This window comes from Nasonia vitripennis (genome assembly GCF_009193385.2).
Source record: "Nasonia vitripennis strain AsymCx chromosome 1 unlocalized genomic scaffold, Nvit_psr_1.1 chr1_random0005, whole genome shotgun sequence".
Classification (NCBI taxonomy): Eukaryota; Metazoa; Arthropoda; class Insecta; order Hymenoptera; family Pteromalidae; genus Nasonia; species Nasonia vitripennis.
Genome location: NW_022279591.1, coordinates 4,089,335 through 4,107,833, shown reverse-complemented (window position 1 = coordinate 4,107,833; position 18,499 = coordinate 4,089,335). Strand labels below are relative to the sequence as shown.

Genomic DNA, 18,499 nt, shown 5'->3' with positions numbered 1-18,499 from the left:
AGCCGATAAAAAAAAATACGTGTCTCTTATTTTTTTATGTTCTACAACATATATGAAAATCATCAAAATCGGTGAGTTCGGGTTGGGTACCTTTCCTTGTAAGTAAAAGTTGAGATACAGGCGTCTACATACGCACACACACACATACATCTGTACGGACATTTTCCAAAAACACCATTTTTTGACTAAAAATGCATTAAAACACACTTCCTACATGTTTTTACACAAACTTAAAAAATTATTATTACAAGGCTTTCTTAGGAAGGAAGCAAAAGTTTGTGAATAGCGCATTCTATTAATACGCATTTTATCCGACTAAAAATGTTTTAGACGACAGCCCACCATCATAATGACTAACGACCATCAGACGATTTAGCAGCAATAGACTCAAGCTGGTCGTGGGCTGGCTGACTGAGCACTAGCAGGTGAGATACCATTTTCAGAAGATGGGACTTGCAAATGCCGTAAACTGCTGGTGGTGCAAAGAAAAAGAGGATACCACCTTACACCTACTGTACAGATGCTCTTACTTTAAGGGCACGAGGCAAAGGGTGTGGGAAGTTCACTTCATTGGACTATAGGATTTAAGGGCCGCTAACTCGGCATAAATATGCCTGGTTGCCGCAGCCATCAACAAAAAGTTATAAGGCTAACGCTATAGGTTCAGAAGGCATAGCATAATGGGTCTCGCCTGAGTGCTCAACCGGCATTTCTCCGAGAAGGGTCCGCCACAGTTCACCTCCGCGTATAATACTATACTATACTATATTAGCCCCTACTTATACTTAAACGAGACAGCTACAGGAATGCCAGCCACGCACAAGACAGCCCGGCTGGTGGAAAAAAGAATGCTTACGTTAGAAGACTGGAGACATAGAGCTAAATGCCTGCGAGAAAAGCCTGGAACCTTGTTGTTTTCCACCTTTTTTCATGCAGTGAGCAGCTCCTCCTTAGTGATTAGGGTATAGTTTTATTGTCTATCCTTTCCTCGATTTCGTATGTTTCGTACAATTGAAGAAAAAACAGCTTAGTCATGATACGGTGCATTAACTTTGTAAACTTGGAAGGGGGTACGTAACTTCCCTTTATGTTTCTCATTACTACTTTATAGGATCTGACTCAGGGATCCATTTCGACCTTGTCCTGCAGTTATGTATAGCTCCTTTGCTTGCTGTCACAAATTATCCTCTTGAGATTCCGCTTAGAGTCCTTTATTTCCAGCTCTTGGGCTTTTACTATATCCTGGTCTCTACTGGTCTTATAATATTTCTTTCTTGCCTGCTGTTCCTGCCTTCTAGTTCGGTCGCACTCACCGCGGGCACTCTCAACTTCGTTGTCTCACCAGTATACTGGTTGTCGTCTCTGATTTGGTACCCTTCTTCATTGCAAGCTCGTGTAATGTCATTATGCGATGTTACTTATCACCTGCTTAGCTTTGCTGTTTGTCGAACCAGACAGCTGCATGTCATCCAGTGCCAGCAGAAATACTTCTTTGTCATACTTCTTCGCTTTTCAAATAATCCTATTTTTATTTGTCCTCGCGTTTGCTTCTCGCTTCGACTTACCTATCTCCATTATAATCGCCTAGTGGTCACTATTTGTATAAAGTTCACTTGTTATCCACTCGTCAACTGAGTCAATTAAGCAGCTGCTAACATGCGTCAGATCTACTATAGATCTCGTGTCTCCTCTTCTGAAGGTGTGGGTACAGCTTTTATTGGCTAATACCAAATCTAGAGGAGAGAATGCCTCTAGGGGCACCTGTCCTCTTCAGTTAGTCCTCCGGCTGCCCCACTCTACTGCCCAAAAGTTAAAGTCACCGGCAATGATCATTGGCTTTCTTCCTCCGATAGCCTGTACTAATCGATCTGACAATCGTTTGAATCTATCTTTGCTTGCATAAAACCTCCCACCTGCGTAGCTGATTTTTCCTGGAAAGGAGCGTTTCCGCTTTGCCTGATCCGATTTCCATGTTGACTTCTCTAAGTTTCTGTATTGCTTGCACACAATGCTTACGTCTACCTTCTGCTCACGGAAATACTGGCGAAGGAAGTCCTAAGCTACTTCACTCACAGTGATTTAAATTATGTTGTACTATTCTCATATTTTCTTTTTGCTACTCTTAATGCTACTTGGTAGACTGGGCATCCGTAACTACCCGCAGCATCGTCACTTTTCTCTACTTCATCTTCTCCATGGCAGAGAATGCAGCTTAGCTTGTTGTTGCAGCTTTTCGCTGCATGCCCTACGGTCTTGCGTGCTTGTACACATTTTAGCAATATGTCCAAAGCCCAAGCATTTATAACTCCCTTATTCTGCAGTTTACCTAACCTACCTTGATATTTACCTATAAGATTACATTTTATATCGTAATGCGTATCTCCGTAGGTTTTATGCACCAACTTTATCGTAGTCTCATTCATCAGTTTGTTACTTTCAGTAAACTTCCTTTGCAGGGCATTTAATATATCTTGCCCAGAGATAAGCATATCAAGGTCCTTTATTTCAAAGACCAATTCATTCTGGAGTACCTTTATTGTGGCCCCATTCTCAGGTACCTCTCTGACCGCATCTTAAAGCTCACTTGTGTTTGCTTCTTTGGAGCGCCGAAGTTCCAGTAGTAGGTCTCCAGCCGCCGTCTTGCGTATAATGTTAACGCTATTTCCAAGTGCCTCCAGTTTGGGGTCTGCATTTATCTTTTGAACAATGTCAGCTTATGTGTTTTCTCCTGACTTTACCTTTTGGCTGTAATGTTTGCATTCCCATATTTTTTGCCTTTTTTCATTTTTGCTTTCCTCATTGTTACTTCCTGACACGGCATTCTCCCTTTTTCTGTAAGCTTCTGCATCGAGGATTAAGATGTGCCTGGCCCAGAGGCTACCTCATTATTTTTCTTCGTTCTTTTCTTGTGACTCTCTGGTTGCCTCTCCAGTTGGCTGGGAGACATTTCCTTCCGTTTCCTTGGCATTACTTCGGGTTTAACCATTTAGTATTAAGTCATTTTTGTCGGCGGTTCTGTCGGGATCGACGTTTCTACCGTTTGCATCGCTTTGTCCTTCTTATCGATAAGCTGCAGCTCCGGTGGAGTTTCTATTTGACTCAGCATTAGTTTAAGGCTCTTTTTACTCTTTTTTAGTGCCACTTGTTCATATTCTAGCCATTTCGCCAGCCTCATAATAGACAATTGCTTCATGTGCAAGCCTTGGTTTGATGATGGTATCATATAGCCATTTCACCTTACCTGGTTTCAGGCTTCGTAGTGTCGATGACAGTACTCCCCCCTGTGGGCAGACCTTTCTAACACTGCCTTTGCTTGAGCGCGACCCCTCATTAGTCACTATTGCCCTGGAAATTCAGAATGTTGCTGAGCCATCTAGCGAGGGTTGCCGGGACCACGTGCTCCTCCATTCCCACCTTGATCACTTCTCTGGTCGTGTGGTTGAAGGCCTCCTTAACTTTTAGGAAGGTCACCAGCACCAGACTCCGGTTCTTCGTTCCCTCCTGTATGAAACCGACTACCTCCTCTAGCGCTGTGTCTACCGACTTTTCAGTTTGGCAGGTATGCTGCTTGCTGTGCACTGATGCTCCAACCAGTGATGTCTCCTCAATCAATCTGTCGACTAGTCTTTCCAACGTTTCGAGTAAAAACGGGGACAGACTAATTGGTCCGTAATCTTTCGCGATTATTTGTTGCACTTTGACTAATTAAGGCAAGAACGTGACCCTTGCCAGACAATATTCATTCGGGGCCGGTATCAAAATGTCGATGCCTTGCTGCAGCAGTGCCGGAAAAATCCATTTAGCAAGTTTCTGATCTTCTTTTCGGGCAGAGAGCTGGAGCGTCTCCGGCTCAATCCCCTCTCTGAATTCCGGAAAATGAGTTCTCATTAAACTCTTAAGTGTTTCCCGTCCGCTATTGGCCCGACCCCATCCCGCATTTCACTGATTCTAATTTGATCGAATCAACCAGGGGCCTCTTCGTATGTTGCAGAATGCTGCTCAGCCTTGCCGTCTCTGACACCGTGCTTCGACTGTTGCAGTATTGCCTCAAACCATGCACACTGGCGTTTTTAATTTTCTTTCTTATATTCTCTCTGCGCATGTCTGTGCAGCCGCTCATCTTCTTCGAATTTTGTGTGTTGAGACCAATGAAGCAGTTTCCTTACTTTTTTTCTAAGCTTTTCCAGCGACATATTCCACCAGAGGGCGCATTTCGTTTCTTTCCTTAATTTAAGTTCTCAAATGTTATCGTAAAAACGGATAATTAGGTCTCTTAGAATCCTGCAGCAGTGATTGATGTCTTCCACCTTCCCGTAAGTGAGAGGAAACCTACTGATCTTTGCCTTCAGTTCCTCTCTTTAGTCCGTCCAGTTGGTTTTCCTGGGATTCCTCGTGAACTTACTACGTCCTGTCAGTTGGAAGCCAAAAAGTTGGTAATCTTTATGAAGACCTCTTCCAATACCCTCTAATCTATTACCTCCGACCAGGCATCTCTGGATGCTAGGGTGATGTCGTTGACTTCTTTCCTTACCGCGTTCTGGAACGTGGGTCTGTTACGTGTATTGAGAAAGTCTATTTCCGTTAAAGCTTGGAACTTTAATAGCATCCTCAGTTGTTGCAGTCCGAACTGCCCCAGCATGTATGATGCGCATTCACATCGCATCCCATGATGAGTTTGTTACCTCCATCTTTACATTGTCTTATTAATGTCACTGATTCTTTCGGCGGATTTGCTTTTTTATAAGAAAAGTACGCTGCGGCTACCATAATAACCCTTTTAAGTCAGTCAGGCTGTGCATAGATCCCTCAAGCAGTTAAAGCCTGCTATTTTGCCTTTATAGATCCAAGGTTTTTAGATTAGGAATATGCCTGTGCGCACAAGTGGCTATCTAGTAGTATAGATTTTGGCCATTTACGGAGAAAAGTGCAGTAGTGGATTGGGTGTTTACGATTGTCTCAGGCTTTCTAGAAGTCCTAGGCTATCTTGCGTTTATTTTGCTAGTTGTAAGGTACTTGAAAGTTACCTGGCTATCTCACGTCGTTGGAAAGGTGGTCTTTGACTAACATTAGATGATGCGGAATATGTGTAAAGAATAATAGAGAAATTGTAGAACCAATAGTTTGTGAGGTTGTTTGTTAAATAAATTAAATATACAATTTAATCCAATCCAATGTGAGAAGATTAATCTATCTTCGAATTGCGTTCTCTTCTATACCGCTTCGCGGGGCTGAAGCTGGCCAAGCAAATCCGCGTTTCGTTGGAATACAGAGAACAAAGAGTCGCGAAACTCTGGCGCTCATCGGTGAGCGCTTGGCACCCTTTCGTGAAGTAGGTTAGACATATTTTGAATTAGCAACGTTAAGCGTAAGAAAGAGATGATGTCTGCGTCGTATACACGTAGTGTGCAATTACGCTAATGCTGTAGATCATTTTTTGTGCTGCAACAAAATTCTGTAGATGTGTTTCGCACAAATCAAGGTACGCACGTCACAGTGTAACGTGTGTTGTACGAACTTAGCCAACAAAATAACCCAATAAAAACGTAAAATACTCACATTTTAAGTAATATAAAGTCGCGAGTTGTGCTACTCTTGACCGCATTTTTGAACTGTGCTACTCTTCGCGGCAAATCGTGAGTTGTGCTAGTTTTCGTTTGAAAATATGAACTGTGCTAGTCTTCGTACAATACGACGATATGTAGTCTCTATGTACATGCTTATTTTTTTTTCTTGAAAATGTTGCATTGGTTTGGATTGCTAGAGTCATGTTTGCTGTCCAATTTTCTTGTATTTACTGTTAGAATATTCACAATTCAGACATTAAATGATATCACTTGTGCAGATACTGGCCTTGTGATTTTCTGCGCACTTAAGGCATAAAGAACTGTTTCTACATTTGTTATTATTGTGCCCACACTTTCCACAGTTGTAACAAGGTCTTATTTATTGAGGCATAGAATTTGCAGTTTTGGTAACCTACAAAAATCTTGTTTTTGTTTTCTTCGTAAAGTTTGTATGCGTCAGCAAAACGATCCGCGAATCTTATTTTGTTCTCCGTTAAAAAATGTTATTCACCAAGTTTTCCTCTGAATTATTCATCTTCAAAAATTATTGTCTTCAAATGAGCGCATTGAATTTGAACATTTGTTCATTATTTTTAGTATCTTACGGTGGCTCTAAATTTTCTTGTTTAGGTGTTTTGCATTTGTCACTTTGGTTAGTCATTTGTGAGCTCTGATTCAGCTTTTTTAAAAGTAAATTTGCAGTCGAGACGCGACTGCATGGCGGCCTGTGTAGGGCACAGCCGTTTTGCTTCAACTCATGAATGTTTCTTTTTACTTATTATATTTTAGTTTTAAGTAAACGGCTTGTTAATATCAAAATCTATCCAATGATATTGGATTGTACATTCAGAGATAAACTTTTTTCAACGGACCTCGCAATGTCTTTGCTTTTCGCAAAGAAAATCGCATGCGTACAGCTTGTTCAGCAGCGATACGCCCTCAATGTCACACTTTTCGTCACAATATTCTCAAAAATTATTTTATCTCGTACAATACGAATTAAGAATCGAAAACGTGATTATATTTTTAGATTCTGAATTGAGGAAAAACAGTTATTTTTTATTTTCTTAACTATATTTTTTTATGGCCATTTTTTTGATTTTTGAAAAACGCTATTTTGCGTTTTTCAATCATACCATTGTTATAAACAATTCAGCTATAATGCATTTGAAAGAGAATAAAATTACCTACTTTTCCTTGTTTGGTCCTCGAAATCGACCGCTTGAAACTAAACATCATAAACTAACATCTCTGAAACTAAACATCATAACCTCGTGAAAATTATGTCGATGGGTCACATGTCAAACTATATCCCATTCAAATTTCAAGTGATTCGACCATTTATTTTTTTAGTAATACATCGAAAACTGAAAAAAATGAATTTTTTTGTGCCTCGATTACGGACGTAAAAAGGCCTTATAAAACTTGAGATTTTGGGAAAAAGTAGATATTTTATGTGTTTTGGCTAAGTTCATTGCACAGCTTTCAAACCCCCATGGTTCGTAAGATACCAAGGTTTCAATTTTTTTTATTTTTTGATTCTTCTAAAACAATGTAGTCCAATGCTTCAAAATTTTATTTGGTAATTCACCATAAAAAAGCTATCTGCTGCTAAAATTTTAAACGATTTCGTCCAGCGGTTTTCTAGTAAAAAGCTAAAATGTAAAAATCAATTTCTCGAAAATTGCGCGAGCGACCTATCTAACGAATAGTATGTTGTTTTGATGGTTAGGTTAGTTAGAAACACATGTAAACATGCAGAAATTTCTGTGAAAAAAAATTAACGGTGTTCGTATTCTATAATAAAAAAACAGAGGGGTCTGCAAACTTTTGGACAATGAACCATCCAAAACTTATCGCTGTATAAAAAAGTCATGACCCGATGAAGTGAAGCAAGAATGCGTCAATATGATTGGCTCATGTAGTGCGCATGCGTCAAAAGTATCGTTAGAATTTTTTGATTTGTTTTTGATTTCTAAAATTGATTCTAATATTAAAAACGTAATATAATACTATAATACATATCAAATTATAATTTGTGTATTTATAATATTCTAGAGACATTCTACTCTCGAGACTATTTTATTCCCGAGACATAACCTTAAAATTTTAAAAGGAAGTTAGCGACGAAATCGCGGCAATTTTGAAATTTATATGAGCGCGAAATGAATCATATATTGTAAAGTTTGATATATTTCCGTGATAGAAAACTGTATGATTCTTTCAAAATCATCAATACAATTATTAGTTGTTTTATTAGCTAAACTTTTTATTTTATTATCTATATTATTTTTCGATTGATTTTTAGCAGTTACTTTTTCTTTGTGTCGGCTTCTAAAAGAGTTAATTAATGTGTCACAGTGCATATGCCCTCACAACAGCTCGGCATAAGTCCAGCACATACACGCGCGCGAAGCGCGCACACACACACACGCACACACATACAAACACGCATTGCGACGACGATCAAGGCGGCAGGAGCCGCGCGCGAAGCATAGAAGTAGAATAGGAGAGAGAGAGGAGGGCAAAAGGAAAGCAGCCTGAAAATAGCCGACGCTGACTAATAAACACGCAACAAGAGAGAACGAGATAGCAGAGCCGGATTCGCACGAAACAATCCGAAGGGCCTCGAATCGATCGAAGAAGGACTATCGATCAGCAGTGAGAAGCGCGACTCGCTTTCTCGACTCCCGACTCTGGTAGCGACCATACGTGGCCAGGAGCCACGAAAGCCGGCCAGCCATCGGAGCCGCTCATCTGTAAGGGCGCGGCTCCAGACCAGACCGTCAGGCCGATCTCGATAATCGTCTCGACGCACAACACACGCACACGCGATCGCACGTAGTGCGTATTGTTATTTTGAGTGAATAAATGATCTGAGGGCAGATGAAGCCCGAAGGTTCTTTTAGCATAAATTATTAGAGTGTCATTATTGTGCATGCTAAAACCCTTACTTACATTCATAAATAAGCCGAGCATAGAAGGATTCAAGACGGAGATGCTGAGCAGCCAAGGCGAGTTCCTGGTCGTCACCCGACGATCCTTTTGTTAACGTGGTAGCCTTGCACACGGTGGGACACACTTATCCAATTTCGCGCTAGCGAGGCCACAACGTTACAAATGATTGCTGTATACAATACCTTAAGCTCCTCAATATTTCATTTTCTCAAAATTAAATTTAACTTCAGCAAATTATAATGCGTGAGTAACGTTACTTATCATTAAAATTTCAGCAATTGTTTCAAAATCAATTTCATTTTTATAATCTTTTGATATTGGAAAAAATGATAAAGTAATGTATCATACATTCTAATCAAATTTTCTCGCATTTTACAAATATTAAATTGAACCTTGCACGGGCAAATAATAAATACAATAGCGACTGCAAATTCTATAGCAAAAACGCTACAATCATAATAATTAGTCTGATACTGTACTTGTTCAAAAGATATGTGTAAATTATCTTTATTTTAAAACAGCCTGTCAATAAAAATTGTATGATAATCATCAAGACATCTTTTGTTAATACTATCAAAAATTCATATTACATTGTCTTTGCATCACAAACAAATCTAGTGTCTGTTTGTACTTGATCTCAGTTGTTTTTCGATTTGGTGATACGCTCCATAGTTTTTGGTTTCTAGAATCAGTTTTTACACTTAGGGGGGCGGATACACGTTAAATAGTCAAAAAATTCAATTTTTTGTTTATATTTTTCCCAAATTGTTTAATAAATGAATTGAACTATTAAATATATTCAGGTGTGATGTAAGAAACATAAAACTATGTTTATATGTGCCATATTATAAGGTATGACATTTCTTCAATGGCCGAATTTCAGAATTTGAACATTTTTTCACTAAAAAGTACGGTGCGCACTGCCTGACTTTGTTATTGGTTACCCTAGACCGCATTCATGGCCGATATTGATACGTGGATACAAAAATCTACAGCGCGCAATATATCTTGACAGCCTTGTCATCGAAGACCCTTGGCACCTAGACACCGAGGGTGATCGGCTACCGCGAAACGATATTTGCATGTATGCACGGAAAGTCACGAAATCCACTTCCTGGGCCCCGTTATCAGTGACCCTAAACACTCAGAAAGTTTGTGCAGCTGTTCAGAAACATAACCTTAAATTCAAGCAGACAATGTTAACACATTTATTCTGCGCAGCTTATAGAAATCTGTGGGAAAGCGATACCCAACTGTATTACACATAATAGCTTGTGCGGCCAACTTCACAATCCTACCACACTGGAGAAAAAAGTAGAGATACTGTTTTGAGCATTCGTGATATATAAACTCGTTTATTATGAAACGAAACGGCTTTTCTACAAATATTTTTGTTGGAAATTATAGTTTAGCTCAGAAAACATACCGATAAGCCAAAAAAACTCACAAACAGTAACGATAAGCATTTTTTTCTGTATCATGAAAAATTCGAACACCAATATAGAAGTGAATAGTGTCACGGGCGCCGCGGCTTTGGCCAAAAGTTTGCAGACCCCTCTGTTTGTTTATAATAGAATATGAACACTGTCGTCAATTTTTTTTCACAGAAATGCATGCATGTTTACATGTGTTCCTAACCAACCTAACCATCAAAACAACAGGCATACACTATGCTGTTGCTTGCAACAACAAATATTCATTAGAAAGGTCGCTCACACAATTTTCGAGAACACGATTTTTACATTTTACCTCTTAAGTTAAAAACCGCTCGACAAAATCGTTTAAAATTTCAGCAGCAGATAGCTTTTTTATGGCGAATAACCAAATACAATTTTAAAGCATTTTACTACATTGTTTTAGAGATATAATGAATTAAAAAATTTTCAAAAAAAAAATTGGAACCTTGATAGCTTACGAACCATAGGGGTTTGAATGAATGAACTTAGCCAAAACACATAAAATATCTACTTTTTCCCGAAATCTCAAGTGCAATAAGGCCTTTTTGCGTTCGTAATCGAGGCACAAACAAACTCATTTTTTTCAGTTTTCGATTTATTACTGAAAAAATAAGTGGTCAAATCACTTGAAATTTTAATGGGATATAGTTTGACACGTGATCCATCGAAATAATTTTTTTGCGAGGTTATGACGTTTAGTTTCAGAGATATGAATTTAAAAAAAAAATCACTCTTTTTATTTTATTTGCCGAACAAAGCGGTCGATCCCGAGCACCAAACGAGGAAAAGTAGGTAATTTTATTCTCTTTCAAAAGCATTATAGCTCAATTGTTTGTAACAATGGGATAATTGAAAAAAACGCAAAAAATGGCCATAAAAAATATAGTTAAGTAAATAAAAAATAACTGTTTTTTCCAAATTCAAAATCCAAAAATAGATATGCATGTTAAATTATATTGATATTGACGAAGACGATATAAAGACACACACACAGATACACACACATTCATACGGACATTTTCTAAAAACACTTAATTTGAACTTCTTACAGACTTAAAAGTATTTTCTAGAAGTTTTGAAGAAACTCAAAATTTTACTATTACAAAGCTTCCTCTAGGAGGAAGCAATAAGTGAAAGTGTAATAAAAAGTAACGGACCCTGGGCTTAAACTAAGATCCTCTGGCTCGCGAGGCAAAAGCTCTGTCATCGCGCTACGGTCGCCACCCCCATTGTAGTTTTTTACACTTCCTCTTATAATAATACATCCGCGACGTATATCCACACGTGAAAAATAGTATACAAAAATGAACTATTCATTTCAAATTATAATATTATGGAGTTGCTACACTATAATGTGAATGTACATAATTTTGTTAATTTTATGTTTTATAGATAACTTTGGAAGCCATGAAATCTGAAATTGATGAAGTCGCTTTACAAGGAATTGAATTTTGGTCAAACGTATCTGATGAAGAAGTAGATCTTTCAATGGAAGAAGGAGAAGCTTCAGAAGGTGGACGTCCACCTTCAAAAGTTTCTCGGCATTATGCGAAAGGTGCTTTGCAATATTTAGTACCCGTTTTAATGAAAAAATTAACAAAACAAGAAGAATTTGATGATGAAGATGACTGGAACCCTTCTAAAGCTGCAGGGGTTTGTTTAATGTTGCTTGCTTCTTGTTGCGAAGAAAGTATTGTACCGTATGTTCTTCCTTTTGTAAAAGATAATATTAAAAACCCTGATTGGCGATACCGAGATGCTGCATTAATGGCATTCGGATCTATTTTAGGTGGTTTGGAACCGAATACATTAAAACCTTTAGTAGAGCAAGCCATGCCTACGTTAATTGAATTGATGTATGATAGCAGCGTTGTTGTGCGTGATACTGCAGCATGGACATTTGGAAGAATATGTGAAATAATTCCTGAGGCCGCCATAAATGAAACTTACCTTAAACCATTACTGGAATCATTAGTAAATGGTTTAAAAGCGGAACCTAGAGTAGCTGCAAATGTTTGTTGGGCCTTTACAGGACTTGCTGAGGCTAGTTACGAATCTGCAGAAGCAGTAGAAGAGGGCCAACAACCAGAAACATACTGTATGTCCCATTATTTTGATTTTATTATTCAACGTCTCTTAGAGACAACTGATCGACCAGATGGTGCACAAGCAAATTTAAGATCTGCTGCTTACGAAGCTTTGATGGAAATGGTGAAAAATTCACCGCGTGATTGTTATGTGACCGTGCAGAAAACGACAATGGTCATTTTAGAAAGATTACAACATGTTATGCAGATGGAGTCGCATATACAAAATCATTCTGATCGTGCCCAGTATAATGATCTTCAGTCATTATTGTGTGCTACTCTGCAGTCTGTACTTAGGAAAGTTACTCCAGAAGATGCACCTCAGATTTCAGATGCAATCATGACAGCGTTACTATCTATGTTCAATTCAAATTCTTGTAAATCTGGTGGCGTGCAAGAAGATGCTTTAATGGCGGTGTCAACACTTGTTGAAGTTCTTGGTGAAGGTTTTTTAAAATACATGGAGGCTTTTAAACCATTTTTGTGCGTTGGATTAAAAAATCATGCAGAATATCAAGTTTGTGGCGCAGCTGTTGGTCTTACTGGAGATATATGCCGTGCATTAAAAAATAAAATGATTCCATATTGTGATGAAATAATGACTCTTTTATTGGAAAATCTTAGCGATAATACAGTTCATCGTTCTGTGAAACCACAAATACTTTCCGTGTTCGGTGATATTGCCCTTAGTATCGGATTGGAATTCAAAAAATATTTAGATGTAGTGTTACACACTTTAGGCCAAGCTTCACAAGCTAATGTAGATAGATCCGATTATGATATGATTGATTACTTGAATGATCTGCGAGAAGGCGTATTGGAAGCCTATACGGGAATCATTCAAGGACTCCGTGGTGATGGCTCAAGTCCTAGTCCTGATGTATCACTTGTTGAGCCAAGCGTTCCTTTTATTATACAATTCATCACTACTATAGCGCAAGATAGGGAACATTCTGATAGTAATATAGCTGCATCTGCTGGTTTACTAGGAGACTTAGTTACAGTGTTTGGTGTCAAGTTGTTACCAATGATTGAAACAGAAGCCTTAACCGATTTATTAAATAAAGGAAGAAGGTCTCGCACAAATCGAACAAAAAATTTAGCAACGTGGGCCACCAAAGAAATCAGAAAATTAAAAAATGTCAATCATGCTGTATCAAGTTGGTAAGAAAATCTAATGTATTTATGTGAATATTTTTAAATTAGAAATTAGGAAATGGAATAAATTTATCTGGCGAAGTCAGAATTTTAATTGTTGCCGACGCTTTGGACGTGACCTTCTCAAGGCTAAATTTCATTGAATTTTCTGAATTTAGTATAAAATTACTATGAATTGCTGCCAATTCATTGGCACTTTCTTCAACATTATGTATTGCTTTAATATCAAAATTCTTTTTTTCTCGCATAGCTATAATTTTTAAATTAAGCTCCAAGGGAAATCACTATCCCTTTTTTACTTAACACCCTATTTACCAATATGTGTATACTGAATCCTCGTGATCTTTAAAACTAACTGGTTTCATAAATAGCCCGAAGAAAGGAATCAAGATACTATATAATGCTAACTAAATCAAAAATTTAAACTTGATTATTACCTTTTTACTCGAGTTATCGCGCGCCATAGAGAAACGACTTTTCTTAGTTTTTGATGTTTTTTTCCGTATCTGCTCCATGAAATGACTTAAAATTAAAGTGGTATATAGTTCTAATAGCCTTCAATTCTCAGATTTTATTTAGAACGTTTCGACATTTAGTTTTCTAGTTAAGGGGACACAATACTTTTAAATCCTGAAAAAGGATTCACGAGGGAATATTCCAAAATTAAAGTAAGTAATTTGATATTTTTTTAGTTATACTTGGTAATAAAATCATCTAATTTACTGTGCTAAAATATGAATCACCCCATTGTCCCACTCGGTGCTCAATGTTTTGTGAATTTGTTCACTGTCCGTAGGATTCCAATTGAACGAGTGGTTTTTTTGGGCTACAATATTAGGAAGACACTTTGTACACTTCTAGTTTTAGTATGAATGCAGGGATTTCAATTTGAATTAGTAGAAAATGTTTGGCGATGAAAATACTGGATTTTCCCTTTTTCCGCTTATGCCACCTTTTTGTGTATAAAACATTTTCTAGGCATTTAAATTAGAATCCCTGCACTCATACCAAAACTACAGGTGTACAAAGTATCCTCCTGGAATTTAAGCCCAAAAGAACCATTTGTACACTTGGAATCCTACGGACAGTGAACAAATTCACAAAACTTAGCACCGAGTGCCACAATGGGCCAGCGGGGATAATTAAGGTTTTAGCACGGTAAAGTTAAAGGTATTTGTGCTAAATATCACTAAAAAAAAATTTCAAATTATTTACTCTTATTTTGTCATTTTTACTCATAATTCTTTTTTTCAGGATTTAAAGATGTTGTGTCCCCTTAAGTGAGCACGGGTCGCCACGAGTGACTATAGTGCGCATGTGCGGCATCAGCTGCAGAGCGCATATTTGCTAATACACACAGAGCAGGCTTCTAATAGATGAATTTGGTTGGGCAGCGGTTATCCAAAGTCGTGGTCCAACTGTTGGTGAACAGGCCATTCTGGTTGGCTTATTTTTTACCAGGGTATGGGTAATGTTTTGTCGGCAGGTGTTTTTTGTGTTCATCAAATCTTTTTTTCAATTTTCTTTTCGTTTAGCCGATATAGGTAGCAACTTTACAACTATTACAACATATTTCATAAACTCTATTCGTTTCATCCCATTTTTCAAACGTGTATTTTCCTAATTTTACAGAATTATTTAACTTGTGAATCAACAAAGGAAAACATTTTATATTAAATTTTTTTAAGGCTGATCTACAGGTTAAATAGTAGATTATAGGCCTAGGGAGGAAAACACTTGGACAGTCCATATCTCGTGTAAATTTTGATTGTTCATTCCAAAATGATTAATTTTTTAATAGAACTCGCTTCGCTCGCCAACCCCCAATTTTAAAATAGGTAGTAATTTATAAGTTGAAAATATTTCTACTACAGTTCTAATTTTAATTGAATTTGATATTCGAAAATATATTATGTTTAAGAATATTAGTTCGTCTCTATCGGTCTTCCCGAGGCAGGTTGTGTGGTGAGACAGGAGAGAAAGAACTACAGTATACACACACCTAATACACCAGCTGAAAACAAAACAAACATAAGTCAGGCTCTGACGTCAATAGCTGAAGAAATTGTCAACACGGCCGCTCGACTCTCTTCTCAGTGCTCCGCGCTAAATAAACAAGACGAAAATCTCGACTCGCGATAACAACAAATTCTTGGCAGCTTTGTATTCACGTCGCGTAAAAAATTTGATTAAGTTTGAGTTAAATTTGAAGTTTTACTCGCGATTTTTAATGCTATATGCACAAATAGTTTGGTTATTCCTATGAAACTGAATTCAAAATTAAATCGCGAGTTTGTATGTATAAATTATTGTGCGGGATACTAAATCCAGGCTGCTATCATTCGAAAGAGAGAAGGAGAGAGAGAAAAAGGAAAGGAGAGATAAAGAGAACCATACTCAACATTGAAAGTTAAGTATTTTCAATCTATAAAATTTTGACATAGTAGATAGACAGAATATCCAATAAAATGTCAGAATGTAAAATAGCAAAAAAAATCCTTGGGGATGGCAATTGCTTATTTCGTTGCTATTCGTATTTTTTGTTTAATACGGAAAATCATATGAAAATTAGAGCCAAAATTGTAAATCATGTTCATGATAATTGGGAATATTTTGAGCTATTTATCGTAGGCAACGAATCTTTAAAAATTACCGATAGAAGTACTTATAAAATGCATATGTCAATGAATTGTACGTACGGCAGTGAAGTGGAAATTATAGCATTTTGCGAGTATATTCTGGAGAATTTCAAGGTGTTAAAATTAAAGATACATATGAGATCGTAAAATATTAATTTTTCATCTTTTCTTTTAAATATTGGTGATGGATATATTGACAGTTTTAAGATTCCAGATAAATGGAAAGCTAACAACATATGCAATAAAATTCACCGTTCAGTTATATCTGTAAATGATGATCTTTCAAACAGAATCATTTTATCGACCCATAATGAAGAAATTTACAAAATAAATGAGAAAAATTAATAACGAGGAAGTTATATATTATATTATCGATTACACTAGACATAAAGGTGTTGATGACAATTATAGTGATGCTGAATTAAAGTATCCAACAGAATATCTAAATTCTCTGAAATTCCTCTGCAATGGTACCAGATAGAAAATAATTAAATAGTTCAAACATAATATCAAAGCTGAGATTATTGCAGGTGATAAAAAGGGAACTTCTGCTTTCATTCCTAGAATTATTTTAGACACCGATGAATATACATCTTTGCCTTTCGTATTATTCCGTCGACAATTTCCTCTATTTTTGGCTTTTGCCATGACTATAAATAAATCGCAAAGACAAAGTTTTGACACAGTTGGTATTTATATTCATGAGCCACATTTTTCTCACGGTCAGTTGTATGTTGCCCTTTCTATATGTAAAAATGAAAATCAATTGTTTATTCAAAATGAAACCGATGATACCCAGCTTATAAAAAATATTGTTTGGGCAGAAGTGTTTAAATAAGTGCAAATGTCTGTTCTCCGATGATAATATCCACTTTAGTAATTGTCATTTCTTTGAGAAAATAGATTTGAACAGAATGTTATAAGTATGAAAAAATACATGCAAACTTGTTGAAACTTATAAGTGTAAACGCCTTTAGATTCATTATTTTTATGCATATTGTGGATATGGTCGTACTTTTTATTCGAGATTGCTAAACAAAATTTAACATATTAAGTTTTGTTTTAGATCAAATCCCAATCGGAAGTTTTTATTCATTTAACAAAAAAATGGAATCAGATCCTCTTCAAAATCAAGAAGACTCACTTAAGATTCAATACATTTGTAGAATTTGTGATTCGAGATTTAATTTCAAGAAAAATTATTCAAGGCACATAAGGGAGCATGCAGCTATTAAAATCTTTCTTTGTCACAAATGCGGAATATTATTCAAAAGACATAATCACCTTATTCGTCACTTTTACATGAAAAAAATATACAAATATGTACTTATTGTAACAAAAGATTTTATAGAGCTGACAATTTCAGAAGACATGAAATTACATAAGTGAAATTTTGCTGTAATCGTGTAATTACTATATTGATATTGATGTATCTAATTTTTTTTAGAAAAATTATAAAGTATTATGCTCATATAGATCCATAGAAAAGCAATATATATGAAACATAATCAAAAAATGTACATACATATTTTCATATTGGACAAATATGAGAAAGGTTATTTATTAATTTTTTTAAAACTATATTTTAAATGCAAGCAAAAGCTTTATAATGCAAATTATAAGAGTAGAACAGGCCTAATATGGATACCACTTTTTTTGTTAATAAATTAATAACAAAAATTAAATAAATTTGATACTAAAAAACATTTTACTCTAATAATAAGTCTAATAAACATTAAGGAAAAACACATAATAAATGTGAAAATATAAATGTATAAAATATAAATATATGAAGAGTAATAGATTTTAATAATCATATTTAAGAAAAACACATTGTTGATGTTTATTAACAAAATATTAAAAAAAAAAACGCACCAACAGCATACTCCACTAAGTTTACAGTATGTTCATGGAAGTACCCCTTGGGTGGTGTAGAAATCTGTCAGTACTTTCTGAATTGCATATTTAGTAAATTAATAGATAATAATTAATCATAGCATATCATATCCAAATAGGGCATTGGCGAGCGAAGCAAAAAAGAGTAAAATATATATCATGGGGCGCCCAAATAAGGGGAAGTTATAATGAAGGCAAGCCAAAATGAGAGAGTGGCACAATGAGGCGGAGCCAATAACCCAAAATGAGGAGGAGCCAGAAACAGTAAAATTACGTAAAAATCGTACATTATTAACCCAATAACGAAAGTTTGGTTAAAAATAACGTAAAAAAGGCATAATTTTAACCCAATAACCCAAATTGAGGGGGAGCTAATTTCTGAAACGGCGGCGAAGATTTTTTATTAATATAGAGAGATACTTATTTCATATATAATATAAAATAACAATCATTTTGATCATTTATAAAAAATAAATAAATTTTTCTACTTTTTAATATTCATTGAAAATTAAAAATTTTTTTTTTCAAATTTTCCAAAATTTTGCGGGAATATAGTTCTTTGCGGGAGAAAATGAGGGAATAAAATGCTACTTCAGTCCCGCTTTTCAGGGAATAAAGTGGCTATTATAGTTCAGTCGTCAAGAAAAGAATTTTTCATGAAAATGAATCAAAATAATACCATTGCAATCCATTTTTTTTAAATTTTTTGTGTGTACTTCTAAAATTAAGATATCTTCTAC

General features: G+C 36.2%; 1 protein-coding gene across 5 annotated transcripts in view; it reads left to right on the top strand.

Moving 5' to 3' along the window:
* Nucleotides 1-18,499, top strand: part of LOC100114333 (importin subunit beta-1) — a 192,297-nt gene that overhangs the window by 137,534 nt on the left and 36,264 nt on the right. For 4 of the 5 annotated variants that reach the window (XM_003425289.5, XM_032601307.1, XM_008203787.4 and 1 more), the window contains one exon: nucleotides 11,372-13,230. In XM_003425289.5, the coding sequence (XP_003425337.1) occupies nucleotides 11,372-13,230 (1,859 nt within the window). Of the gene's footprint in view, nucleotides 1-11,371; nucleotides 13,235-18,499 lie in introns of those variants that run through there. The other variant, XM_032601306.1, reaches the window with a different exon arrangement.